This window comes from Pituophis catenifer, unplaced genomic scaffold (assembly GCF_029215685.1).
Source record: "Pituophis catenifer annectens isolate HBS135680 unplaced genomic scaffold, rPitCat1.0.hap2 SCAF_4, whole genome shotgun sequence".
NCBI classification, from domain to species: Eukaryota; Metazoa; Chordata; class Lepidosauria; order Squamata; family Colubridae; genus Pituophis; species Pituophis catenifer.
Window position 1 is genome coordinate 121,775,775 of NW_027256884.1, and position 26,890 is coordinate 121,802,664.

The window sequence follows — 26,890 nt, forward strand, 5'->3', positions numbered from 1 at the left end:
TGTACAAAATATTCTAAGATTTGAGTTAACTTATATTATAACATTCATTTCATCACTAAATCGATCCAATAATAATGCATCTTTATGTTATATTTTATATAATTCTACAATTCTTGTATTATAAAAATCTCTATCTTCTTTCATTTCCATACTTTTTTATCTAACCATTGTTAAAATAAGTCCCATATCTTATAATATTGTTTATCTTCTTGTTCTCTAATTTCAAATGTCAATTTGCTCATTTCAGCACATTCCATTATCTTCTTCATAACTTCATCTTGCGTTGGTATTTTCTCAATTTTCCAATTTTTAGCAAACACAATTCTAGCTGTTTAGCTTTGCTATTTTAAATGATCCATCACAAACCTAACTCCACAGGTGACACTCAATTTATACTAGCCTCCATTATTATCCTGAATCTTAAAGTTTGATTCCCCCCCTCATTTTTATTAATTATAAATCATTTTTATAATTTTTATTAGTTACAACACTCTCAGGGGTCCTCAAAATCAAAATTACTTGCAAGATATTGAAGATATTTGCCAAAATTTAAAGCAACGACACTAGTTTAAAAGAAAGTACAGGATTTTTTTCCATTAAAAATAATTAATGTTAATGTACATAATCAACTTTGTTGACTTACCTCTGCCCATTCTGTTGACCCTATTAAGCCAAACTCCTCAGCATCCCAACTAGCAAAAATTACCGTCCTCCTGGGTCGCCAACCTATATTTATAATATTTAGAATGTTGGTTTAATAGTGAAAGTGAAACCAACCCAAATAACAATATCTGTACCCTGCTTCCTCGGTTTTAAATTCTCATTTAAATTCTTTAAATTGTTTTTCAGCAGTTTATGAACAAGAAGCAGGCACTTAGAAGTGGGATATAAAGGGGTAGTTCCAGTTGACACCATGCTAAAACAAAATTAAAAAAAAAATCAAATCTATTAACTGTGCCCAAGAAACTAACCTCATGACCCCACCAATACCAGCAGGGCAAGCTACTGTATGTAAACAGGGAGCAAAACAGAGATGGGGTTCAGCAGGTTCTGACCAGTTCTGGAGAACCGGTAGCGGAAATTTTGAGTAGTTCGGAGAACCGGTAGTAAAAATTCTGACTGGCCCCGTCCCCATCTATTCTCTGCCTCCTAAATCCCAGCTGATCGGGAGGAAATGGGGATTTTGCAGTAACCTTCCCTGGAGTAGGGTGGGAATGGAGACTTTACAGTATCCTTCCCCTGCCATGCCCCCCAAGCCACGCCCCCCAAGCCATGCCTTGCCCACCAATCCACACCCACAGAACCGGTAGTAAAAAATTTTGAAACCCACCACTGGAGCAAACCCCACACTCACTAGCACTGATGATGTTATCTAACTGGGTAATGCAATGTCTGCCAATAAACAACCAAGCTCACACAGCACAAAAGACTCCATAGTTCAATCCTGAGTAGAGCTACATAGAATCTCTTCCATTGGAACCAGGAAAGTATGCTATAAAACTCAATGGGACTAATTTTTACATTGATGTTTATAGGATTGATTTCATTTCCGCCCCCCCCCCCCTTTTTTGTCTTTGCTTTCTTAGGTTACTGTTTCTGCATAATGCATTCTAGAACAGTTATTCTGCATGTGTCTCTTGGTATAGAATTTTTGCTTCCAGAAGCTGTGAAGGTATATTTTGACCAACTACATATGGCAATGAAGGCAGTTGAGAAACTTTGCATCGGACTGATAATAGTAATGTTGATGATACAAACCATTCTAATATCTTATATTTTCTGTACCGGAGTTGCACCCCCAAAAAACTACTCTTAGCTTTGTTTAGATTCCTGTTTTAAATTGTTGCATAGTTGCATTATTTAGCAATAGCACTTAGACCAGGGGTGGGTTCTAAAATTTTTTACTACCGGTTTTGTGGGCGTGGCTTATTTTGTGGGCGTGGCTTGGTGGGGTGGGTAATGTGACTGGGTAGGCGTAGCCAACTCTTTTTTTTTTACTTTTAAAAGCATTATTTCTACAACCTTAAGAGGTTGCAGGAAAAAATGCTTTTAGAAGCTTCTGACGATCAGGCAAATCTGCTGGGATCACCAGAAGCTTTTAAAGGGATTTTTTTTCCTATAATCTCTTCGGCTGAAGAGGTTGCAGAAAAAATGTTTTCAGAAGCCTCTGAAGATCCCAGCTGAGCCATGTGATCATCAGAAGCTTTTTTTTTTTTACTTTTAAAAACATTTTTTCAGCCGAAGAGGTTGTAGAAAAAATGCTTTTAAAAGTTAAAAAAAAAAGCCTCTGATGAGGTGAGTGGGGTAAGCAAGCGGCGACCGGGCTGGGGACCTAAATTTTTTTACTACCGGTTCTTGTGAACCGGTGCGAACCGGGAGCAACCCACCACTGACTTAGACTTATATAAGGAGCGGCCTAGAGGTAGAGTTCTTGCCTCACAATCAGGAGGCTGTGGGTTCGATCCTAGGTAGAGGTAGATATTTCTCTCTCTGGGCACAATGAGAATATATCTGCTGAACAAAACTCCACATTGTGCGACACACAAAGCCTTCCCGCTTTTCTCTCGGTATTTCTCAATTTCAGCAGCTTCAAGTTGTTTGGCCTTACCTTCCTGTTTCAGCTTCCCAAAACTTCGGATGATCTCATGAACAACGGCAGCCCCACTCTGCGGATCAATCCCGCCAAACACCCATGAATCACGATGGCCACCCAGAATGACGTATCTATCTGGATCAAAAGGGATGAAAAAGCTTTACGTTATGATAATGAAGTTGGTAAAAGTTCACCAAAAGTGGCCTGGAAAAAGATGAATCCTGTCTTTTATTATTTTAAAAATTAGACTTAAATGAGAAATTGATACCCCTGAGTAGGATTGTCTTAATTTACACGAACACTTCTGGAGTCCAGTTCTGTTCCCATGCATGTCCTGAAGGCATCCATCAGCAGGGACTAAGCTATGAATGATATCCATGCTAAGGAAGAGTTGAGGGTGCCCTACAGATGATCTTAGAACACAGAACATAGAATAATAGGACTGGAAGAGAATTTAGCGTCTTCTAGTCCAATCCTCTGCTCAAGCAGGAAACCCTATATCCGTGATGGCGAACCTGTGGCACGCATGCCAGAGGTGGCATGCAGAGCCCTCTCTGTGGGCACATGCATTGGCCATCTGCTCTTCATGGGCGCCAGAAAACAGCCAAAAAAACCAGCCAAAAAACAGGCATATGCACGCCAGTCAGCTGGTCTTTGGGTTTCCGGTGCTCCAGCGTGTGCGAAGACCAGCTGGCCAGTACACATGCGCATGCTGGAAACCTGAAACTAGCTGACTGGCACACACATGCACACCGTCCAGCTGGTCTTCAGATTTCCGGCGCTCCGGTGCACGCATATGCACCAGGGGTGGGTTCTAAATTGTTTTACTACCGGTTCTGTGGGTGTGGCTTACTTTGTGGGTGTGGCTTGGAGGTCATGTGACTAGGTGGGCGTGGCTAGCTGGTCAGAGTCATTTCTGGAAGGTCCTCGCACTTACAACCAGTCCTCGCACTTACGACCTGACTCATTTGTTTGCTTTTAACACTGATCAGCTGTAGGACGGCCCTTTGAAGCCCCACGGCAAGAGTTTAAACAGTTTTTTTCCAACTAGTCATCAGCTGGGACTCAGGAGGCAGCAATAGATTGGGGGTGGGACCAAATAAAAGGTAAGAATAACGTGGGGGGTGGGGGGGTGGGAGGGCGGGGGGGAGAACCGGTTCGGTGACGTCATATCGTCACCGCTACCAGCTTGGCCAAACCGGACCGAACCGGGAGGAACCCACCACTGATATGCACACACATGCATGCGTATTCCAGTTTGGGCACTCAGTGCCGAAAAGGTTTGCCATCACTGCCCTATATCATTCCAGATAAGGATAAGGATAAGGATAAGGATAAGGATAAGGATAAGGATAAGGATAAGGATAAGGATAAGGATAAGGATAAGGATAAGGATAAGGATAATTTTATTTCTATACCGCCCCTCTCCCGAGGGACTCGGGAGGTAGGTAAAACACAATACAAATATCACAAATATCACAATTTAAATTTAAAAATTCTCAAAGGTATTACATTTAAGGCCAAAATTAGCTTAAAAATCCCAAAAAATTTAAGAACTCTGAATTTAAAACTCAATTATGAAGCTAGCCCTGCCTGTCGGAAGAGCAGGGTCTTAAGAGCACAGCGGAAAACTCGGAGGTCAGAGATCTTGCGTATGTCCGGGGGCAGTTCATTCCAAAGAGCAGAGGCTCCCACAGAGAAGGCTCTCCCCCTGGGTGTCACCAGTCGACATAATTTGGCCGACGGCACCCTGAGGAGTCCCTCTCTGTGGGAGCGAACTGGTCGGTGGGAGGCTATCGGTGGCAGAAGGCGGTCTCGTAAGTACCCAGGTCCTGAGCCATGGAGCGCTTTAAAGATGGTAACCAACCCCTTGAATCGCACCCGAAAGACCACTGGGAGCCAGTGGTGTTATATGGGCGCAACGAGTTGCACCCATAATTACCCGCGCGGCCGCATCCTGGACCAGTTGGAGCCTCTGAGTGCTCTTCAAGGGGAGTCCCATGTAGAGAGCATTACAGTAGTCCAGCTGTATGGCTTGTCCAGTCTCTTCTTGAAACCCTCCAGTCATGGAGCAGCCACAACTTCCGGAGGTAAGCTGTTCCACTGACTAATTGTTCTCATTAAGAAATTTCTCCTTAGTTCTAGGTTGGTTCTTTCCTTGATTAGTTTCCATCTATTGCTTCTTGTCCTGCCCTCAGGTCAGGGGTGAAATCCAGGAGGTTCTGACAGGTTCTGGAGAACCGGTAGCGGAAATTTTGAGTAGTTCGGAAAACCGACAAATGCCACTTCTGGCTGGGCCCACAGTGGGGTGGGAATGGAGATTTTGCAATATGCTTCCCCCAGGAGTGGGGAGGGAATGAGGATTTTGCAATTCCTTCCCCCAGGAGTGGGGATGGAATGGGGATTTTGCAATATCCTTCCTCCAGGAGTGGGGTGGGAATGGAGATTTTGCAGTATCCTTTCCCTGCCACGCCCACCAAGCCACGCCCACCAAGCCACACCACGCCCACCAAGCCACGCCCACAGAACTGGTAGTAAAAAAAAATTGGATTTCACCACTGCCTCAGGTGCTGTGGAGAATAGGTTGACCTCCTCTTCTCCCTGACAGCTTCTCAAATACTGGAAGACCACTATCATGTCGCCCCTTAGGTCCTTCTCTTTATTTGATTAGACAAATCCGTTCCTGGAAACCATTCTTTGAAAATGTGTTATAACGCAAAACAAAACCTTTACCTGGCTCTGTTGCTCCTCGGAGAATTCCAATCACATTGTAAATCCGTCTCACTTGCTTGAAGCTGTAGATGTGCATTCTCACTTTTCTAGTGCAATTAAAAGGGAAAAAATCAGTGTTATCCTCAGGCTAAACATCCTTAAAAGTGAAACAGCTGGATTCCGAAAAAGAGCAGGGCTTGTATTCTACACTACACTCGGTGGTGGGATTCAAATAATTTAACAACCAGTTCTCTGCCCTAATGACTGGCTGGGTGGGTGTGGCCAGGGTGTGTGACAGGCAGCACGAGGCTTCCTGCAACCCCCTAGGAGCAAAAATGGACCACGGGGGGGGGGCACCACCCCCGTGCCCCATTTTGGGCCTAGTAGGCCTCCCTGCAGCCTCCTGGGAGCAAAAACGGGCCACAGCGGGACCATGCCACATACACCCCACACCCCGTTTTGGGTGTAGTAGGCCTCCCTGCACTTATTTGGGAGCCAAAACGGGGTGCGTGGGGACTCCCCCAGGAGGAGAGCCTTCTCTGTGGGGGCACCTACTATCTGGAACGAGCTCCCCCTGGAGATACGGAGGATCCCGGATCTGCGTACCTTCCGTTGCGCGCTCAAGACCTTCCTATTTCATCAAGCCGGCCTGACCTAAGTCTTTCCCCTTTTTATATGGAAATTTTAAATCTGGTTTTAAAACTATTGGGTTTTAAATTTGTTCAGCCAAATTATTTAATTTGTTTTAATCTATTTTAAATTTTGTATTTATATGTTTTATTCCATGGCTGTTCACCGCCCTGAGTCCTTCGGGAGTAGGGCAGTATACAAATTAAAATAAATTTTTCCTTGTGCTAATCAAGCTATGCTGAAAACAAAAATGAAAGTAAAGCAGGCTGTTTGCTGTTTGCTGCAACAAGACAAAATTGCTCAGAGGCAGAGGCAGAGGAAGATTTCTTTTTCTTCTTTTCCTCACCAAAAAAGGTAGGTGCATCTTATACTCCAAAAAATACAGTACTTCTCTTATCATTTTTTTCTGGTATCATCCCTAATAAAAATAGTTACAGCTGCTGGTTTTTGGGGGTTTTTTCTGAGAGAGGAAGATTGCCAGTAAAAACCAGGCCATTCAGTGTCAGAGTTTTTTGCAGAAATCACATCCAGAAAGCACACACAGATAAGTGATTCAGCAGGATTCATTAACTTCTCTTTATATACATAATAACACATACAATACCAACAGCAGATTCTTCCAGGGGGTAGAGAGTTACAGGCAAAAAACACAGGCAGGAGGAGACAACAGTAGAGATGAGTTTCAGTTTCAATTCAGCAGACAGACTACGGTATTTTTCAGAGTATAAGACGCACCTTAGTTTTTGGGGAGGAAAATAAGAAAAAAGCTGATTGGCAGGTGGATCGGCCTCCCGGAATACCCACAATCAGCTGTTCCCAGAGGTGAATTTTAGCAACAGGTTCCTTGGTTGTGAGCTCTGTGCCTTGCCTTTTTTTTTTTTTTTGCTTTTTTTTCTGTCTCTGAAACTTCTGAAACTCCATTTCAGAAAAAAAACTTTTTTTCCTGCCTCTGAAAGCCTCTGAATCAGAGCTTCAGAAAAAAAGCCTCCGAAGCTCTGTTTGGGCTTCTTTTCTGAAGCTCTGTTTGGGGGCTTTTTTTTTTTTAAGTTCTGTTTGAGGGCTTCTTTTCTGAAGCGTCTTTTCTGATGCTTTTTTCAACCTCTGAAACCTCCGTTTGAGAAGCTGGGTGGGGCTACATTCGGAGTATAAGACGCACCCAGATTTTCACCCTCTTTTTTGGGGGAAAAAGGTGCATCTTATACTTTGAAAAATACGGTAGTTTGCAGCTCAGAGCTTAATACAGACAAAGAGAACCTCCTCTATATAGGGCAGTTAAACTAAGCCTAAGCCACGCCCAGGCTCCTAGCTGTCTCCAGCAAATACTGTTTCAGTTTCCAAACAGTCCCCATTGGCTGTCCCAGTTGCTATGCCTATTCATTGGCTGACCTTGTTACCATGTCTCTGCCAGTCATGAATTCTCTGACATAAACTTTCATTTCATACAAAATTTTGGGGCTGGGGGAGGTCATAATTCAAATGGACACTAAGCAAGGATTACCTGAATTACTCCATTAGCTGCTTCACTTCATTTCATGAGAGAGAGGGTTTGTCAACTAGCAGTCATCAGTTATCTCTTGACCTATCCCATTCTAAAAGAGAATGTGTGTTTTTTTCTCCTCACCCTTTTGTTTTATTTATTATTTATTTCTTAAAACAGGTTTTACCAAAGTTTCCGTGAAATTTGTCCTCACCTTTTTGAAGAAGTTCCTGTAAAGCCAGGTCCCACGTTATAAGGCACAGAAAGCTGCCCCTTCCAACTGTCATCGGGTGCAGGAGCCCCTCCCATTTCTCTGTTGGAAGTAAGAAAAGTTACAACCCTCTTACTTCAGGAAATAGGTTGACTTGGAATTTAAAAGAAAAAGTATTCTTCCATTTTCCAAGAAAAGAAAATATATTCTTGCTGACACTGAATGGGGAGGGGATTTTGAAATCCCCTTAATGCTTCAGATAGATAGATAGATAGATAGATAGATAGATAGATAGATAGATAGATAGATAGATAGATAGATAGATAGGCAGGCAGGCAGGCAGGCAGGCAGGCAGATAGAGAGACAGAGACAGAGACAGAGACAGAGACAGAGACAGAGACAGAGACAGAGACAGAGACAGAGACAGAGATAGACAGACAGACAGACAGACAGACAGACAGATGATAGATAGATATTGTAGATATAGATTGATTGAAAGATAGATAGATAGATAGATAGATAGATAGATAGATAGAAAGATAGACAGATAGATAGAAGTGTAACATTGCTTAGAAGAATTGCAATAATAAGGTAGGAGAATGAATGAATGAATGAATGAATGAATGAATGAATGAATGAATGAACGAATGAATGAACCAGTCAATCAATCAGTCAGTCAATCAGTCAGTGAATCAATCAATCAATATATTCATTTATATACTGCCGACATATATAAACAAGGATAAGGGATAAAGCTGAAGAAAACCAACTCCTCGTACAGCGTGTTCTTCTGAATATTCATTTCTCTCTTTTATAAGCAGGTGTTGCAAAATTAAGGTTCAGTACAATGCAGAGAGTTTTCTTCAAAAAACGATCTACTACTGCCTTCCATCCTCTTCTCTCTACATCCTACATCCTACAGCAGTTCAAGTCGCACCCCGACTGATGGCTGGTTGCATCGTGACAGTTTGAATTGATAACCGACTTCCCCAGCCCACTGACCAAGAGTGATATAAGGACTTACTTTAGCAGCTTCTCAGCATCATGATAACCAATGGGGTGGACAGGAATATTTAAGTTTGCTGCACTTTGAGCTTCCTTCAAACGATAGGCATATTCTAGAGTAAGAAAGGCACCAATTACTGTAGTGTATACTGAGGACAATTCAGGAGGCTGATTGTCCCCTTTGAAACCGTACTTGGTTGAAGGCCTGGAAAACTGCAAGGTCATCTTTTGTCTGTCTCCCAATAGGTTGCAGTGGGGTGGACTTGCCCCATATCTCGTGGTGGTAGACCGGTGCCTCCAAAAACAAATGAGTAGACTGTGCCTCCAAAAATGAATGAGTAGACCGGTGCCTCCAGAAACAAATGAGTAGACCAGTGCCTCCAAAAATGAATGAGTAGACCGGTGCCTCCAGAAACAAATGGGTAGACCGGTGCCTCCAAAAACAAATGAGTAGACCGGTGCCTCCAAAAACAAATGAGTAGACTGTGCCTCCAAAAATGAATGAGTAGACCGATGCCTCCAGAAACAAATGGGTAGACCGGTGCCTCCAAAAACAAATGAGTAGACCAGTACAGCTCTGCAAGCAGTTAAAACCCTGGTAGACTAGTACCTCTGCTAAATCCTAAAGAATTGTCACATGACCATCAAGCCACGCCCACAAAATAAGCCATGCCCACAGAACCGGTAGTAAAAAAATTTAGAACCCACCCCACGGGTGGGACCAGTCAGAATTTTTACTACCAGTTCTCTGAAGTACTCAAAATTTCCGCTACCGGTTCTCCATAACTGGTCGGAACCTGCTGAAACCCACCTCTGGACTGAGGTATGCAGGAACTTCAGAAACATAACTTAAAAGAGCAGTTCAGATCAGTGGTGAAATCCAAATTTTTTTACTACTAGTTCTGTGGCCGTGGCTTGGTGGGTGTGACAGGAAAAGGATACTGCAAAATCTCCATTTCCATCCCACTCTGGGGCCAGCCAGAGGTGGTATTTGCCGGTTCTTTGAACTACTAAAAATTTCCACTACCGGTTCTCCAGAACTTGTCAGAACCTGCTGAATTTCACCCCTGGTTCAGATGCTTAAGACCTCTACCAACAATGGAACTGAAAAGCCACATTTCTGAAGTTTCTGAAGCAAAATGGCAATCTTTGAGACAGGGGATTTGGCGACAGTGACTACATGGACAAATCCACATGGTGTTCTGAACAACACAACATGACACAATTTGCCCTTATCTTCCTCTAGGAGAGAGTTCCCCAATCTTTTTGGGTTGGCAGCCCGGAGCTGGGGGAGGGGAAAAGAGGAAATGATTTTGTGGTGGGGCAGGCACATGTGGGACTGTAAGCAGCCACAACAAGGCTCGTGTGAGTGGGACCACAATTGCCCATGATGACACTTGTGCAAATGGAGCCGCAAGCACTGCAACAATGATCTCATGAGTGGGGCTGCGACCATCCAGCATAACCTAAATATGTGAATTGGTTCATGCACACACTCTTATCCTTAACCATTACTCTTCATATTAAAGGTAACGGTAAAGGTTCCTCTCGCACATATGTGCTAATCATTCCTGACTCTAGGGGGCGGTGCTCATCTCCGTTTCAAAGCCAAAGAGAACCAGCACTGTCCGAAGACGTCTCCGTGGTCATGTGGCTGGCATGACTAAATGCCAAAGGTGCACGGAACGCTGTTACCTTCCTACCAAAGGTGGTCCCTATTTTTCTACTTGCAGTTTTTACGTGCTTTCGAACTGCTAGGTTGGCAGAAGCTGGGACAAGTAACCGGAGCTTACTCTGTTATGCAGCACTAGGGATTCGAACCACTGAACTGCCGACCTTTTGATCGACAAGCTCAGTGTCTTACTGCCTCAGCCATCTCACCACAGCCATCTCTCCACAGTCAACCCGTCATGGCCATCCTGCCACAGTCAACTCATCATGGGACAGCTCGCCATGGCCCACGTGGTGGGGGACAACTCACCATGGGACAATTCCATGTGGGATAATGCTACACAATAAATGTTATCCATCACTGTTTTGGTAACATTATTTCTGTTTTGGCAATGGAAATAATGTCGAAGAAACAGAGGTGGATAACATTTATTGGTTGACTTATCCCAACTCAACGCAATAAATATGGCATTGTCCAACAGCTAGTTGGCCCCGGCAAGATGTCTGCAGCTAGTTGTCCAATTCCTGTCTCAATTATATCTATTCAACAAATAAAAAACACAATCAAATGCTATTTTCTTAGGACACTGTTCTCACAAGTATCTGAACCTCAAGTTGTGCCTCTTTTAGAATGCATCCAGTGGTGGGATTCATCCGGTTCGGACCGGTTCGGGTGAACCACTAGTTAAATTGTTTGCTGGCCCCATCCCTTCCCATCCCACCCCTTCCAGCATCCCCACACACCCCATTTTGGCTCCCAGGTAACTGCAGGGAGGCCTCCTAGGCCCAAAATGGGGCGCAGGAAGGCAGTGTGTCCCCCTGCAGCTCGGTTTTGCTCTCAGAAGGCTTCAGGGAGGTTTCCTAGGCCCATTTTCGTTACCAGGAGGCTTCAGGGAGGCTTCCTAGGCCCATTTTTGCTCCCAGGGGGCTGCTGGGAGGCCTATTAAGCCCAAAACGGGGCACAGGGGGGCGCGTTCCACCCATGGCCCATTTTCGCTCCTAGGGGGGTGCAGGAGGCTTAGTGCTGCCTGTCATACCCCCTGGCCATGCCCACCATGGCCATGCCCACCATAAGGGCAGAGAACCGGTTGTTAAATTATTTGAATCCCACCACTGGATGCATCCCCTAGAAGGTCTCTTCTCTGGTCACCTTTAGCTGGATATCCTGGAGTGAGAGGATCCCCAGCACCATCCAGAAGGAGGATGTTGCCACGTTGGGCTCCACCTCCTGGCAGATTCCAGCCATCTGGGTAAGACTGAACTCCAGGAGCACAAGAATCAGCAGGGTCCGAGTATAAAATGATGCCTTTGGCTCCAGCCAGGTAAGCATTCTTAACCTAGAGATAAACAGGATTGTTGAACTATATAATTTTATTCACATAGCTTAAAAAAAAAAAATCCATGGTTTGACTAGTAGAATAGCAATAGCATTAGCACTTAGACTTACAGTATATACTGCTTTACAGTGCTTTTACAGCCCTCTCTAAGCGTTTTACAAACTCAGCCTATTTCCCCTAACAATCTGGGTCCTCATTTTATCCACCTCGGAAGGATGGAAGGTTGAATCAACCTTGAGCCTGGTGAGATTCGAACTGCCAAACTGCAGGCAGCCAGCAGGCAGCAGAAGTAGCCTGCAGTACTGCACTCTCACCACTGCGCTATTGTGGCTCTGATGTCATACAATAGAACAGAATAAAAGAGTTGGAAGGGACCTTGGAGGTCTTCTAGTCCAACCCCCTGCTCAGGCAGGAGACCATATACCATTCCAGACAGATGGTTGTCCAATCTCTTTTTAAAAACTTCCAGTGTTGGAGCATTCACAACTTCTGGAGGCAAGCTGTTCCATTGATTAATTGTTCTAACTGTCAGGAAATTTCTCCTTAGTTCTAAGTTGCTTCTCTTTTTGATTAGTTTCCACCCATTGCTTCTTGTCCTGCCCTCAGGTGCTTTGGAGAATAGCTTGACTCCCTCTTCTTTGTGGCAGCCCCTGAGATATCGGAACACTGCTATCATGTCTCCCCTAGTCCTTCTTTTTATCAAATTAGATTTAACTAATTCTTGCAACCGTTTTTCATATGTTTTAGCCTCCCACCCCCTCATCGTTTTTCGGTTTCTCATAAGCATCCCCCTGAAAAGCAAACCTCATAACCTCTTACCTTATTTCCTCTGAAGATCTTCCCATATCTTACAATGACAATTTTCCCGGAACAATTCATTCCCATCTCTCGCTCTAATCTGTGGAAATCCTCTATCCTGCCATAGTTCACATACACCAAATCTCCCTGGAATACAAAAGGTATGTTAACAACACATAAAGATGGAAGTGGGGAAGTTCCAAAGTGCACTCACTCAGCCATGCTTTCCTTCATTTGTTTGTCCGTTTCAAATTTCAGTAAAAAATGTATACGTTTTAGCCATTACGCATTCATCATTTGAACACAATTCCATTTCAAAATTTGGTCTTGCAATGTTCAAAACCACAAACCCCTTTTATCTGCTTTAAAACTTTCTAATAACTGCAAATAAGAAAATCATTGTTAACTCTATCCATTTGCCACTCAGAAGCTAAGTAGTGCTGAGTTTGGTTAATTTCGAATTAGAGACCACTTACTGTCTCAGTGCTGAACCTGGTTAATACTTGGATGAGACATTATTAGTCCATGATGGCAAACCTATGGCATACATGCCAGAGGTGGCACCCAGCACTCTCTCCGATGGCACACGAGTCATCGCCCCAATTCAGCTCCATCCCAAGCCTGGGTTTTACTTACCTTTACCACCAATTTGCCCCCAGCGTGCACGCTTCCTTCACACATGCACATACGCTGTCTGCAGATGCACCCAGCCTCAAAAATGTGCCTAAATAGCTCGACATGGAGCCGAGGTGGGCGGGGTGGGGGCAGGCCCACCCACGATCACCGCTACCAATTCGCCCAAACCGGTCCGAACCAGCTGAATACTACCTCTCGTCTGGATCAGTGGTGAAATGTAAAATTTGTTACTACCGGTTCTGTGGACGTGGCTTGGTGGTGGTGGTGGTGGGATAATGTGCCTGGGTGGGCGTGGCCAACTTTTTTTTTTTTTACCTTTTAAAACCATTTTTTCTACAACCTCTTCGGCCGAAGAGACTGTAAAAAAAATGCTTTTAAAAGTCTCTGACGATCAGGCAACTCAACTGGGATCGTCAGAGGCTTTTAAAAGCATTTTTTCTACAACCTATGCTTTTAAAAGCCTCTGACGATCCCAGCTGAGCCGCGCGATCATCAGAGGCTTTTTTTTTTTACTTTTAAAAGCATTTTTTCGGCTGAAGAGGTTGCAGAAAAAATGCTTTTAAAAATATAAAAAAAGCTTCTGATGATTGCGTGGCTCAGCTGGGCATGGGGGTGGGGTGGGCAGTGATTTTTGCTACTGGTTCTCCGAACCACCCGCTGCCATCGCTACCGGATCGGGTGATCCAGTCCGAACCGGGAGCATTTCACCCCTGGTCTGGATAATTGAGAATCTCCACAGACATATAACTTAAAACTTTGCAGATCTAAATGCAGCCCCAATGCCTTTTAATCCTTACCTCTGGCTCACCCTGGGCTGAGAAAGCACTATAGGGTGGAACAATGTCTTCAACAGTCTCATATCCTGCAGGAACGGGCTCAGATAGAGATGTGTTGAAAATCTAGATAGTAAAGAAGTCACAAGAGGGGGGAAAATGGCACATAAAAGCAACATCTGATTTATCCAACTTGGGTGTGGGTTGAGGGAGGGGATGGAAATTCATTTAAGAAACAAAGCGGGCATTTGCCAAGGGTCCACCAAATTGAAGCCAATTTAACTAAACTCTAAAAACAATGGCTGTGTTTGTCTAGCATACAATGCTCAAATAATCTCTGTGTGATGGCTTCATGTAATGATTAAGGCAAAAGTCTCCAAACATCGCCATTTTAAGACTTGTGGACTTCAACTCCCAGAATTCTTCAGCCAGCACGGCTGCATTACCCTGCATTAAGGCAATGGAATGATTTGCACAACATAATTAATTTTGAACTACAGGTAGTTCTCAACTTATGACCATTCATTGAAGATCAGAGTTACCATGGTGCTGAAAAAAATTTACTTACAACCCGTCTTTGCATTTATAATTGTCACAACACCCCTACAGTCACCTGATTGTAATTTGGGCACTTAGCAACTGGCTCCCATTTACAATATTTGCAGCATCCTTAAGTCACATGATCATAAGTTGAGACCTTCCCAGCCATCTTCTGATGAGCAAAGTGGAGGAAGACAAATTGATTTAAGGAGCACATGATTTACTTAGAAACTGCATGACTCGCTTAATGTCTGTGGTGATTTGCTCAACGGCCATGATAAAAACAGTTGCAAAGTTGGGTCCGGTCACGTGATCACTTATTTAATGTCCACATCACTTAGCAATGGAATTCCTAGTCCCAATTATGGTCAAAGAATTGTGCTATACCAGTGACCCTCAACCTTTCGGGCATCAGGGACTGATTCTGTGGAGAAAGGGTTTTATTCTGCCCCACTATGGACCCCAAAAGAACGCAGCACACACAAAGTCCGTTCAAACCTTAGTTTACTAAATAAACCAGTCTTTTACAACAATGGCTGTTAATTACTTGCATTAACAGCCACCAAGAATTCAAAGAATAATAACTGAAAGCTTACTATGGTTGGCAGAATGCCCAGAAGCAATTTGCAAGAAGCTGATAAGATAAGCAAGACAAGACACGAAGGTATGTGAACGAAGTTGTTCCCTGCAAATTGCTTCAGTCGGCGTTCCTCCTTAAATAGGCTAAGGGAGTGGCCAATTAGCCCCAAGCCTTACTCTCGAAGAGACCTCCTCCTGAGGAGCCACTCCTGCCTTTTGGCAGCTCTGCGCGCCCATGCATCGAGAAGAGGCTCTGCCTCTTCGTCCTCTTCACTTAAGGGAGCTTCTGGAGGTTCTGAAGGCCCTGGCTGAATCCCCGCCTCTGGCACCACATCTTCTCCAGCCTCCTCATTGTCCAACTCAAGTGCCAGCTGCACAGGCTGCTGGCGCAGCACCACACCAGCCTCCTCGCTATCTGAATCAGCTACTAGCTGCACAGGCCGCGTACGGGCCACAACAGGTTTTCTGTGGACCGGAGGGGGCGTGGCTTCATGTGCTGCCTGCTTCCTGCAAATGGGGCTTCACTTGTTTGCACAGCCTGGTTTCTGGCATGCCGTGGCCCAGTACTGGTCCACCTATCGGGGGTTGGGGACCTCTGCTCTCTACAACTCCATGTTAGCTTAGCGCAGGGGTATCAAACACAAGACCCACAGGCCAGATACAGCCTGCGATGTGGTTGGATCTGACCCGCAGGGCTGTCCTGGAAAGTGTAAGGGGCTAGCCCATGTCGCTTCAGTCTGGTCTACCGAGTGCAAAGAGGAAACATCAGGCCCGCATGGCTTCAGCCCGGTCTACCCAACACAAAGAGGAAACATGCCCGCAGTTTGGGGAGTGGCACTCAGTTGGCCATGCCCATCCAGTCGATCACACCTGCCCCCCCCGATCAACCACAACTCTGATGCGGCCATCAATGAAATTGAGTTTGACACTCCTGGCCTAGTGTATCAGGTTGTGAAATCTACTCTGTTGTTGTGGCCCGCCGGTGGCCGGCAGATCCAGCAGCAGAGTCAGACAGTGAAGAGGTTGGGGAGGAACTTGGATCAGTCCTGGGGGCTGGGGAAAGCTTAGACAAGGGCTCTGTGTCGGAGGCAGAGAGGGAGCTAGACAGCAGCAAGGCAGAGGAAGAGCTGGAGCCCATTCCCGGTGTGCTTATGCACAGAGCTGCCAGAAGACAAGAACAATTAAGAAAGCAGGGTTGACTCGGGAGTAAAACCACAACATAGAGATAATTGGCCCATCCTATAAGAAATAAAAGAGGAGCAAACAGGGAGTGGGCTTTTGCAGGAAACCATTCATTCATTCCGTGACTCAGAGAGACTCTGTTCCAAGTTTGGCCTTGTACTGCGGTTGGAAACAAATTACGTGGCAGCTTGCCAAACGAGATAAGATATGTTGAGAAATATTCCTTTGAAAAACTGTTTGGACAAACCTTGTTGACTGTGAATGAATGTAATTCACAGTCGTGTAAATAAAAGAGGTTTTGCCAGTTATTTCTGCCTCCTGCTTGTTAAGGGAGCCTAAATCAGAACATCTGTATACATAATCCACCCCTTCTCCTTTACCTCTTGGCCACGCTCATCAATGAGTGAGATATAATTAGGACTCGTCTCATTGGGGTAGGAAAGCAGAACATCATAAGGAACCAGTTGGACCGAGTCTAGGCCAAATGCCTTCCAATTCGCTTGTATCTGTTCAGCTAGGTGCAGATTCTCCTGTGTGCCTGCCAAGTGAGGCTGCTGGGTGAAATTGCTAGAAGAAAGGAGATGGCATTATTGACTTGATAGTAGAAAACAAACTTTTCTTTATATTTGCATAGACCAGTGATGGCTAACCTTTTCCGGACTGAGTGCCCAAAGTGCACATGTGCATGTGTGAATGCGTGTGTGCCCAAACCCCCAAAATGCAATGTGCACACAGCCCTTGTGCATGCATCCTGCCCCCGTGCATGCAGGCTGCCCCCTGCGCCCACCCCCCACGCATGCGTGTGTGGACCCCGCAGGCGCCCCTATGCATGCATGCATGCCCCACCCCCACACATGCATGCGTGGCCCCCTGCACACACCCCACCGGGGCAGAGACCCAATGACCAGCTGGTTGGCGAAAGGTGCACACATGTGTGGCTGAGCTGAACTGGGGCAACAGCTTGCATGCCCACAGAGAAAGCACTGCATGCCACCTGCTTTTTTTGGTCTGATTTTGAGGCTTTTTTCAGCCCGTATTTGAGACTTTTTGTGGCCCATCTTGGGGGCTTTTTCAGTCCATTTTTGAGGATTTTTAAATCCCATTTTCAAGGCTTTTTTGGCCCATTTTTGGGGCTTTTTGGCCAGTTTTTGAGGCTTTTTTTAGCCCATTTTTTCTGAAAAAATGAAGGAAGGGAGGGAGGGAGGGAGGGAGGGAGGGAGGAAGGAAGGAAGGAAGGAAGGAAGGAAGGAAGGAAGGAAGGAAGGAAGGAAGGAAGGAAGGAAGGAGGGCTTGGGATGGAGCAATTTGCACAATCAAATTCTGAATTTGGGAAATTAAGTCTCATACATTGGTTTCCAGCTTGCTCCCTTCCAGATGTGTTTTCAAATCTAGAGCCTCCTATCATCCCAGTACAAAGCTGAGGAAGATGTGTGCTACTGTGTGTGTTTGTGTGTGTGTGTTTGTTTGTGTACGTTAAGAGCCTGAGTGGCGTAGGAGGCTAATGCCTCCTACTAAGGCAGCATTTAACATCCGGTTTGTGGGGGCAATAAGCTGACTTTGTATAAAATATACAAAAATATGAAGGCTATTGCTTAACGCATTGTAAGCCGCCCTGAGTCTCTCTTATATATAAAAATCGCTATTTCTCTATCTCATTGCTATCTATTTCCAAAACCTTTGCAAAGGCTGCCATATGGTCCCCATTTAGCTTACTAAAGAAATTGCTTGATGCTTTCTGCTTTCATTTCCTTCATGAAGGCCTCCATCATCTTCTCGTGGACATCTGTCCTCGGCAACTGATGGGCATGTTTATTCGCCAGCCAACCTGAAAAGTAAGATCAAACCGATTTCTTATGACATGAAGAGCCAAGAGATAAATTTTCACATGCCCCAAACTTTGCAATTCTTCAGACAAGGGTCACCTCCTCACTTGCAAAGGTACCCCAGTTGCGTTAACGCAATTAATCTGGGTGTAGAATTAGCTCACACCCTTCACTTTTTTCATGAACCATAAACTGCAGTACAGCTAGTCCTCAACTTAGGACCACCATTGAGCCTCAAATTTCTGTTGCTAAGTGACACGGTTAAATGAGCGTTGCCTTATTTTATGACTTTTCTTGCTACAGTTGTTTGGTGAATCCGTGCAGTTCTTAAGTTAATAACACGGATCTTAAGTGAATCTGTTTTCTCCGTTGACTTTGCTTGCCAGAAGGCCGCCAAAAGTGATGGCATGACCCCGAGACACTGCAACCATCATAAATATGAGTCAGTTGCCAAGCGTCTGAATTTGGATCATGCGACTGTTGTTGCTGCAAGGATTGTAAATGTGAAAAATGGTCAAAAGTTACATTTTTTTCAGTGCCGCTGTAACTTTGAGGGCTAAAACAAAATGTTGTAAGTCAAGGACTACCTATAATCAATTGGTATGATTGTACACAACAGACTAAGCCAGCGGTGTCAAACTAGATTTCATTGCATGGCCGGGCGGGGGTGGTATGTGGCCAGGGAGCGTGGCCAGCTTGACGTCATTCATGTTGGGGGCATCTGTGTTGTTGTTTTTTTTTAATTTGATTGATATGCTGCCCTTCTCCGGAGACTCAGGGCAGCTTACAGTGCGTTAAGCAATAGCCTTCATACTTTCGTATATTTATACAAAGTCAGCTTATTGCCCCACAAACTGGGTCCTCATTTCACCTACCTTAGAAAGGATGGAAGGCTGAGTCAACCTTGAGCCTGGTGAGAATTGAACTCGCAGTAATTGCAGGCAGCTGGATGTTAAATGCTGCCTTAGGAGGCATTAGCCTCCTACACCACTCAGGCTCGAATTTGTGTTGGCCAAGTGCTAACACAAATTCCCTCAGACCCTCCCTCACTCTCATTATAATCTCCTTCCTTCCTTCCTTCCTTCCTTCCTTCCTTCCTTCCTTCCTTCCTTCCTTCCACCCTTCTTTCCTTCCTTCCTTCCTTCCACCCTTCCTTCCTTCCTTTTCTTCTTTTTCTCTCCCTCTTCATTCTTCTTTCTTCTTCCTTTCCCTCTCCTTCTTTTTCCATCCTTGCTCTCTTCCCATTTTCCCTTCTTTTTCTTTGTCTTTCCTCTTTCCTTTTCCCCTTTCCTGGCCCTTCTTGCCTGCTCAAATGCAAAACGGGAAACATTTCTCCTTTTGTTTTGTTTTTAGTTTCTTTTGCTAGCCCTCTGCCAGCAAAACTGAGCTCCATTTTCTCTGGCAGAGAACTGTGGGCCGGGTCCTTTGCTATTTCCAGGGCACTCTGGGTGACTAACGATTAAAAAAAAAAAATTACAAATAAGACATTTTAAAACAGTAAAAAAAACAATACAAACAGCCAAAATAAATATAGATAGCAGCCTAGACACTGTATAATTTTTGGTAATTCTTTGTCTAGTTCCTATATATTTCTGCATTAATTGTTCTTTCTTTCTTTCTTTCTTTCTTTCTTTCTTTCTTTCTTTCTTTCTTTCTTTCTCCTTCTTTCTCTCTCTCTTTCTCTTTCTTTTCTTCCTTCCTTCCTTCTTTCCATTCATTAATTTGTATTTATTAAATTTCTATGCTGCCCATGTCCCCTAAAGATAATACAGTCTTTTTGATTTTGGGTTATTATACTGGCTGCAAACTAGTTTGAAAGAGTTTCATTTATTTAATTGCAGAATGCAGGTCATCCTCAATTTACAACCCTTCATTTAGTGACCCTACAAAGTTATAACAGCACTTTAAAAGCTGACTTATAAATGTCCCTCCCACTTATGACCGTGGCAGCATCCAAAGAGTAACTCTATCAAAATTTAAGCATTTGGCAACCGCTTTACGATGTTTGCTGCACAATGGAGTTGTGTGACTGTCATTATAACAATTCCCAGGGCTGTTTCAGACAAGCAAAGTCAAGGGAGAAGCTGGATTCGCATAACGACTGCATGATTCACTTAACAACTACAGCCGAAGCCCCCCAAAAAAATGGTCATAAAAACCAGGCGTGACTCATTTAACAACTGACATCCTTAGCGTCAAGAATTCTGCTCCCAGTTCTGATCTTAAGTCGAAGTCTACCTATAATGCTTCAGCAGCCTGATCTATGATCTTTCTTTCTTTCCTTCTTTCTCCCCTCCCCCACCCTCTCTCTTTCTTTCTTAAAATGTTATCCAGCGGGATCATTAATGATTGCACAAAGGATTCCCAAACTTTCCCAAATACTGTCACTTCCTAAACACGAATACTTCTGTTTTTCAGAGAAACTGAAAGTAATTTGGATCCTTTCCAACCCACTCCTAACAAGCTGTGGAAACATTTGCAATTTCCCTTTCCGTAATGAGTGACAGATAAGAGAGAGAGAGGGAGGGAGGGAGAGAGAGAATGGTTTTTCTACAAGTCCTTTTCTCATCTGGAGCAGGAGAACGACAATATTGTGCAGCCTCAGTCCTACCGATTAAAAATCCCAGAAGAAACAAGATGACAGCTATTCCCACTGCCAGCACCCAGAATCGGATCCGGGGCCCACAGCCTCTGTCCCTTCGGTAGGTGGGTTCGATGCTTGTTCTCAGACTGGTCCACATTCTTTCCAGAGCTGTCGATTTGGCTAATGTTTTCCAGGCTTCTTGCAAACAGCCACACAGGCTCACAGGCTATTATGGAAGGGCCGAGGACAAAGTCTACTCTGCTTTCTTTCCCCAGATCTTGGCTCCTCCTGCAGGCTCCTTTAAAGAGAAATCAACCTCCAGAAGGAAAAAAAGTTCCAGGCTGGACACCAGTCTTGATCCGCAGCCAAAGTTGTCGGCCTGACTCCGTCACTGCTTCATTTCAGAAGAGCTTCTTTTAGAGCGATGCAAAGAGTGACTCTTTGGGTCTCCGTATTTTACCACTTGCAACTCCCCAAAATGGCTTTTTTTCCCCTAAAGCACATTATTTTTCAAGTAATCCAATACTTCCCTCAGTAGTAAAATAATGTTTCTCAAGGAGGAATTGGGGGGGGGCATGGCAAAAAAAGACAGACACACAGACAGACGGACCGAGGGAGGGAGGAAGGGAGGGAAGGAAGGAAAAGGAGGAGGAGGAAGGGAGGGAGGGAGGGAGGGAGGGGAGGGAGGGAGGGAGAAAGAAAGAAAGAGAAAGAAAGAAAGAAAGAAAGAAAGAAAGAAGAAGAAAGAAAGAAAGAAAGAAAGAAAGAAAGAGGGAGGGAGGGAGGGAAGGAAGGAAGGAAGGAAGGAAGGAAGGAAAAGGAGCAGGAAGAGGAAGGAAGCAAGGGAGAGAGAGAGAGAAAGAAAGAGAAAGAAAGAAAGAAAGAAAGAAAGAAAGAAAGAAAGAAAGAAAGAAAGAAAGAAAGAAAGAAAGAAAGGAAGGAAGGGAGGGAGGGAGGTAAGAAAGGAAGGAAAGAAAGAAAGAAGGAAGGAAGGACAGAAGGAAAAGGAGCAGGAAGAGGAAGGAAGGAAGGAAGGGAGAGAGAGAGAAAGAAAGAAAGAGAAAAAAGAAAGAGGGAGGGAGGGAGGGAAGCAAGGAAGGAAGGAACTGGGTATTCTATTCTATTCTATTCTATTCTATTCTATTCTATTCTATTCTATTCTATTCTATTCTATTCTATTCTATTCTATTCCCATTCCCTTCTTATAGTAAACAGCAATATTTTCACTTTTGTACAATATCGCAATTTACCAGTAGATGGCAGGGATGTACCATATAAACAGCATAGCAGGAGATCCCTTAATCTGATAAATTTAAGGAGTCTGGCAGTGCATTTTCTGACAAATTTTAATTAAATAATAATTAGAAATATATTAAAATGGCATTGGAATTTGTTAATGGAAAAAGGTGAGATCAGACCCCTTTTGATTTTGCTACCATAAATGGCAGGAGCAACAGGGTAGCTTCAAAAACAAATTGCTGTGGTACATCTGTGTGACACATCTCCAAACAGAAGAACGAGACTTTCCCCAAATCTTGCTAAAAATTCTGATCCAGATTGCACTATTCTCCTGTCTGAATATTTTTCAAAGAAGGGAGATGTACAGTGGAAAATCGCCCCTCCTTAAATGTTTCATCGAGTTTTCTTTTCAGGTGCTATTTCTCTGCTTGCCTGCTTGCTTGCTTCTCGCAGTTAAGATTTGTGGTTCAGATCTACTTGTAAATCAGCTAGCGATGTGAACATGTGAGTTGAGAATAAAAATGCAGACCTGTTTGTACTTGATAGGGAATAGCCAACAAGCCAGTCTAGACGAGAGGAATGTTTCATATTTTGTATTCTGCCGTGTTTCCCCCAAAATAAGTTTGAATCTTGGAGTGCCTTAAAGGTGGTAACCAAAACCTTGAAGCGCACCTGGAAGACCACCGGGAGCCAGTGCAGCTCGCGCAGGACGGGGGTCACATGGGAGCGCCCCGTCCCTCCCATAACCACCTGCGCGGCTGCATTCTGGACCAGCTGGAGCCTCCGGGTGCTCCTCAAGGGGAGCCCCATGTAGAGAGTATTGCAGTAGTCCAGGCGGGAAGTGACGAGGGCATGAGTGACTGTATTTAACGAATCCCGATCCAGAAAGGGACGCAACTGGCGAAATCAGGCGAACCTGATAAAACGCCCTCCCTTCACTAACGAGGCCTTGTGCCAGAGAATATTTGTACATTCTGAGATGATATCATGACATATCTAAAGCATGAGATGCTGGGAAAGAGCTAGCATGAAAAAGTAACTCCTAAGGCCGTGATGGCGAACCTATGGCATGGGTGCCACAGGTGGCACACCAAGCCATATCAGTGGGCACACAAGCATTGCTGTAGCTCAGCTCCAGCATGCATGCATGCGCTGGCCAGCTGATTTCTGGGCCTTCTGGTCCCACCAGAAGTTGGGAAATGGGCTGTTTCCGGCCTTCGGAGGGCCTCGGGAGGGGGGGCAGAGAAGGCCGTTTTTGCCCTCCCCAGGCTCCTAGAAAGCCTCTGGAGCCTGGGGAGGGTAAAAAACAGACCTACTGGGCCCACCGTGCCATCACGTGCTAAAAATGGGGGGGCATGCGCGTTGGTGGGGCGCATTGAATTATGGGTGTGGGTATGCACATGGGCGACCTCCCTGTGCTCCCCCCACTTTTGGCACACGATGGCAAAAAGGTTAGCCATCACTGTCCTAAGGGATTTCATGGACAACTCATGGAGGTCCTTCACAGACAACCTCAAGGAGGTCCTTCACAGACAACCTCAAGGAGGTTCTTCACAGACAACCTCAAGGAGGTCCTTCACAGACAACTTCATGGAAGTCCATTACAGACAATCTCATGGAGGTCCATTACAGACAACCTCATGGATGTCCTTCACGGACAAACTCATGGAGGTCCTTCAGGGACAACCTCATGGGTGTCCTTCGCAGACAACTTTGTGGCTCTCTATCCATCATACTCTCTTTGGGTGAGTCCCAACCACGTCTTCCTTCCTTTAGAATGAACATCAACCACTGTGTGACAGGTGTCTCATGAAGTCATATCCAGAGAATATTAGCCAAGTTTTGAGAGAATCTTTCTCTACACGCATGCTTTTATATGCTTGAATTCGGTTCCACTCATCTTTGCAGGTCTTTCCATGGGGCAGAAACGAGTGAAATTTGGGTTTATATGCTAGCTCTCTGCACTTACCCTGCTATTTAGATCAGCTTTCATCTTAAAAACACCCCCTTCTTTGGAGAATGGATCTAGCTATTTCTTTTCTGATTTTATCTCTACTAGTCATTCCAGAAGCTTTTTGCAAACATCTCATTTTCATGGTGACTTAACTTTCGTTTACAGTTTATCATAAGTGTTCACGTCCACTCTATGTTATTCTAGGTTTTTAAATTTGGTTTAGCATTTTATTCTTTTGATGTTTAATTTTCTTTTAAAAAAAATTGGATTTCAGCAGTTAATTTACAGAACCTTGTGGCATCCTTTTTGTGCCTCTAAGAATTCCAGTGGAGAAGAAAATCCCTACCCTGACTTGGTTGTTTTAAAAGGCTGCAGTGGACACCTTCAATATCTGCAAGGATTTGGGTTCTCCCTCTTTCTTTAGCATTTAGAGCAGAGGTGGGTTTCAGCAGGTTCTGACCAGTTATGGAGAACCGGTAGCGGAAATTTTGAGTAGTTCGGAGAACCGGTAGTACAAATTCTGACTGGCTCCGCCCCCATCTATTCTCTGCCTCCCAAGTCCCAGCTGATTGGGAGGAAATGGGGATTTTGCAGTAACCTTCCCCCAGAGTGCGGTGGGAATGGAGATTTTACAGTATCCTTCCCCTGCCACGCCCACCAAGGCATGCCACACCCACCAAGGCATGCCACGCCCACCAAGCCACACCCACAGAACCCATCGTAAAATATTTTGAAACCCACCACTAATTTAGAGAGCAATGTTTATCGGGTGTCTTTTCAGTTTGGTCAGAAGACCAGGGCTGATAAACTGTGAATTTGAACTCACAACCGTGGCAGCCTTCCGTGATCATTCCACACACCCTTTTTTTTTCTTTTCTCTTCCCGCTTTCCCAAATTCGTAATAAAAGAGAGCATATTTCTCCAACTATCTGGTGCAGCCGGTAATAAAAATTAAGTGCCAGGCTTCTGCTGGAGATTTACTGGGTTAGCAGAAAATGTCTCCCTTCTCTCATTGCACCATTTCCTTTCTCTGCAATAATAATCTCATTAGGATGGGCTACGGGCTTTCCTGAGTGTATTCCATCTGCTACCTCCCACCTTCCTTTGCACCAATTTCTCTCCTTTTGTGGATCTCTCTCTGTTTGTGGATCTCTCTCCACAAAACTGCTGGATTGTCCATGACTCTTTTGATGGAGGACCTATTCTCTCTCTCTTTTAAAAAAAATATTTTTATTGTACATTTCCTTTCATTTTACATCACAATTTCAATTTTGCAACAGCGATATACTGGTTGTATCAGCAGCTTTTTAAATATACATGATGGTTATACATCCTAATTACGACCATTTTTCTGTTATTCATACAGTATAGTCCGTAGGCAAAAAAAAAAAGAAACTTGATATTATATAACCTACTTATATCTATTGTTTCCATAGTTGTAACATAATTCTCTATACATTTATCACTCTATATATTTTCATTTGTAGTTATGTACAGTCTAATAATAATATTGCTTGCAATACAGAGCCTTGGTAGTACAGTGGTCTAAAGCACCCTGTTATTAAGAACAGCTGCCTGCAATTACTGCAGGTTCGAATCTCGCCAAGGCTCAAGGTTGACTCAGCCTTCCATCCTTTCTAAGGTAGGTAAATTGAGGACCCAGTTGTGGGGGCAATAAGCTGACTTTGTATAAATAAATATACAAAAGGATGAAGGCTATTGCTTAGCGCATTGTAAGCTGCCCTGAGTCTCCGGAGAAGGGCGGCATATAAATCAAATTTTAAAAAAAATGCGTATTCTTCTATATAGCTTTATACCTGTATTTGTTTCTAGTTTGTTGATCATCTTTCATCATTAATTTTCTAACCTTTGCATCTATTATCTAGCCAACTGTACCATATTAAGTCATACTCTGTTTCTCCTTTGTCTTTATTTATTTATTTATTTATTTATTTATTTATTTAAAATTGTTTTTATTCAACGTTTACATCTTTAAATCTTAGTTACACTTTTGCAGCTTTCCAATACCGCCATTTTTAGTAATATCCAATTTGTCTTTCAGCCAACTAGAAACATATACATTTTGTTTGTTACATATTCATATAATCAATACATTTTATATACATGCCTACTGCACATTAAATATCAATTTACCATAGGTCCCATATTAAGTCATACTCTGTTTCTCCTTTGTCTTTAATTTCCATCATTAACCTATCCATTTCGGCACATTCTAATATTTTCTTTATTACCGTTTCCTCTGTAGGTATTTCCGTTTTTTCCAATTTTGTACATACGTAATTCTAGCCGCTGTTATGTTAATGTTATGTAACATTAAATATTGAATTCTTTTATTGTATTTCCCCATTAGTATGCCTAATAAAAATAGTTCTGGTTTTAGGTCTATTTGTTGCAGTATTATCTCCTCCAAACAGTGGTGGGTTGCTCCCGGTTCAGTCCGGTTCTATAGAACCGGTAATAAAACTGGCAGGAGGCTCTGCCCCCCCACCACGACATCATCACGGATGATCTGCGCACGAGCAGAAGTGTGCATGCGTGCTCCCACTGCGAATCGATAGTAAAGTGAAATCCACGCCTGCCTCCAACCACTCTTTTATCTTTGCCCAATATTTTTTCGCCAATGGACGAGTGATGGTGGACCTATTCTCCCTGGCAGGCTCCACTGAAATTAGAAGAAGGCTGTGGGGTTTTTTTTTTGTACAGCTACCAGTGCACCAGTTCACCCTAATGTTCTGGTAAGGTACAATTTCAAACCGAAATACTCCACCCTCCCCTCCAATGGAAGCTTGTTAAAGAGACTACAAGTACTCCTCGACTTAACAACAGTTTGTTCAGTGACCATTGGACGTTATTTACGATGGTTGCCGTGCCCTGAGGTCATGTGATCACCCTTTGCTACGTTTTCGCTGGAAAGGGACTATCAAAACAAATTTAAAAAAACAAAACAAAAGGAGAAATGTTTCCCCTTTTGCATTTGAAAGGAGAAAGGAAAAGAGGAAAGACAAAGGAAAAGAAGGAAAGATAGGAAGAGAGCAAGGAAGGAAAAATAAGAAAAGAGGGGAAGGAAGAAGAAAGGAGGAAAAAGGGGGAGGGAGGGAGGGAGGGAGGGAGGAAGGAAGGAAGGA

The 26,890-nt window shown here is 44.0% G+C and overlaps 1 protein-coding gene across 2 annotated transcripts in view; it reads right to left on the minus strand.

Annotated features, from left to right (window-relative positions):
- LOC139317087 (glutamate carboxypeptidase 2-like) overlaps positions 1-20,700 on the minus strand; it is a 38,689-nt gene extending 17,989 nt beyond the window's left edge. Inside the window, exons 1-11 of one of the 2 annotated variants that reach the window (XM_070944013.1) lie at positions 20,579-20,700; positions 17,858-17,969; positions 16,525-16,711; positions 13,868-13,969; positions 12,456-12,581; positions 11,450-11,636; positions 8,648-8,741; positions 7,627-7,725; positions 5,327-5,412; positions 2,609-2,728; positions 644-726 (exon numbers count right to left, since the gene is read on the minus strand). In XM_070944013.1, the coding sequence (XP_070800114.1) occupies positions 644-726; positions 2,609-2,728; positions 5,327-5,412; positions 7,627-7,725; positions 8,648-8,741; positions 11,450-11,636; positions 12,456-12,581; positions 13,868-13,969; positions 16,525-16,711; positions 17,858-17,913 (1,140 nt within the window). In that variant the 5' untranslated portion in view covers positions 17,914-17,969; positions 20,579-20,700. Of the gene's footprint in view, positions 1-643; positions 727-2,608; positions 2,729-5,326; positions 5,413-7,626; positions 7,726-8,647; positions 8,742-11,449; positions 11,637-12,455; positions 12,582-13,867; positions 13,970-16,524; positions 16,712-17,857; positions 17,970-20,578 lie in introns of those variants that run through there. The other variant, XM_070944014.1, reaches the window with a different exon arrangement.
- Between the last annotated feature and the right edge of the window lie 6,190 nt (positions 20,701-26,890).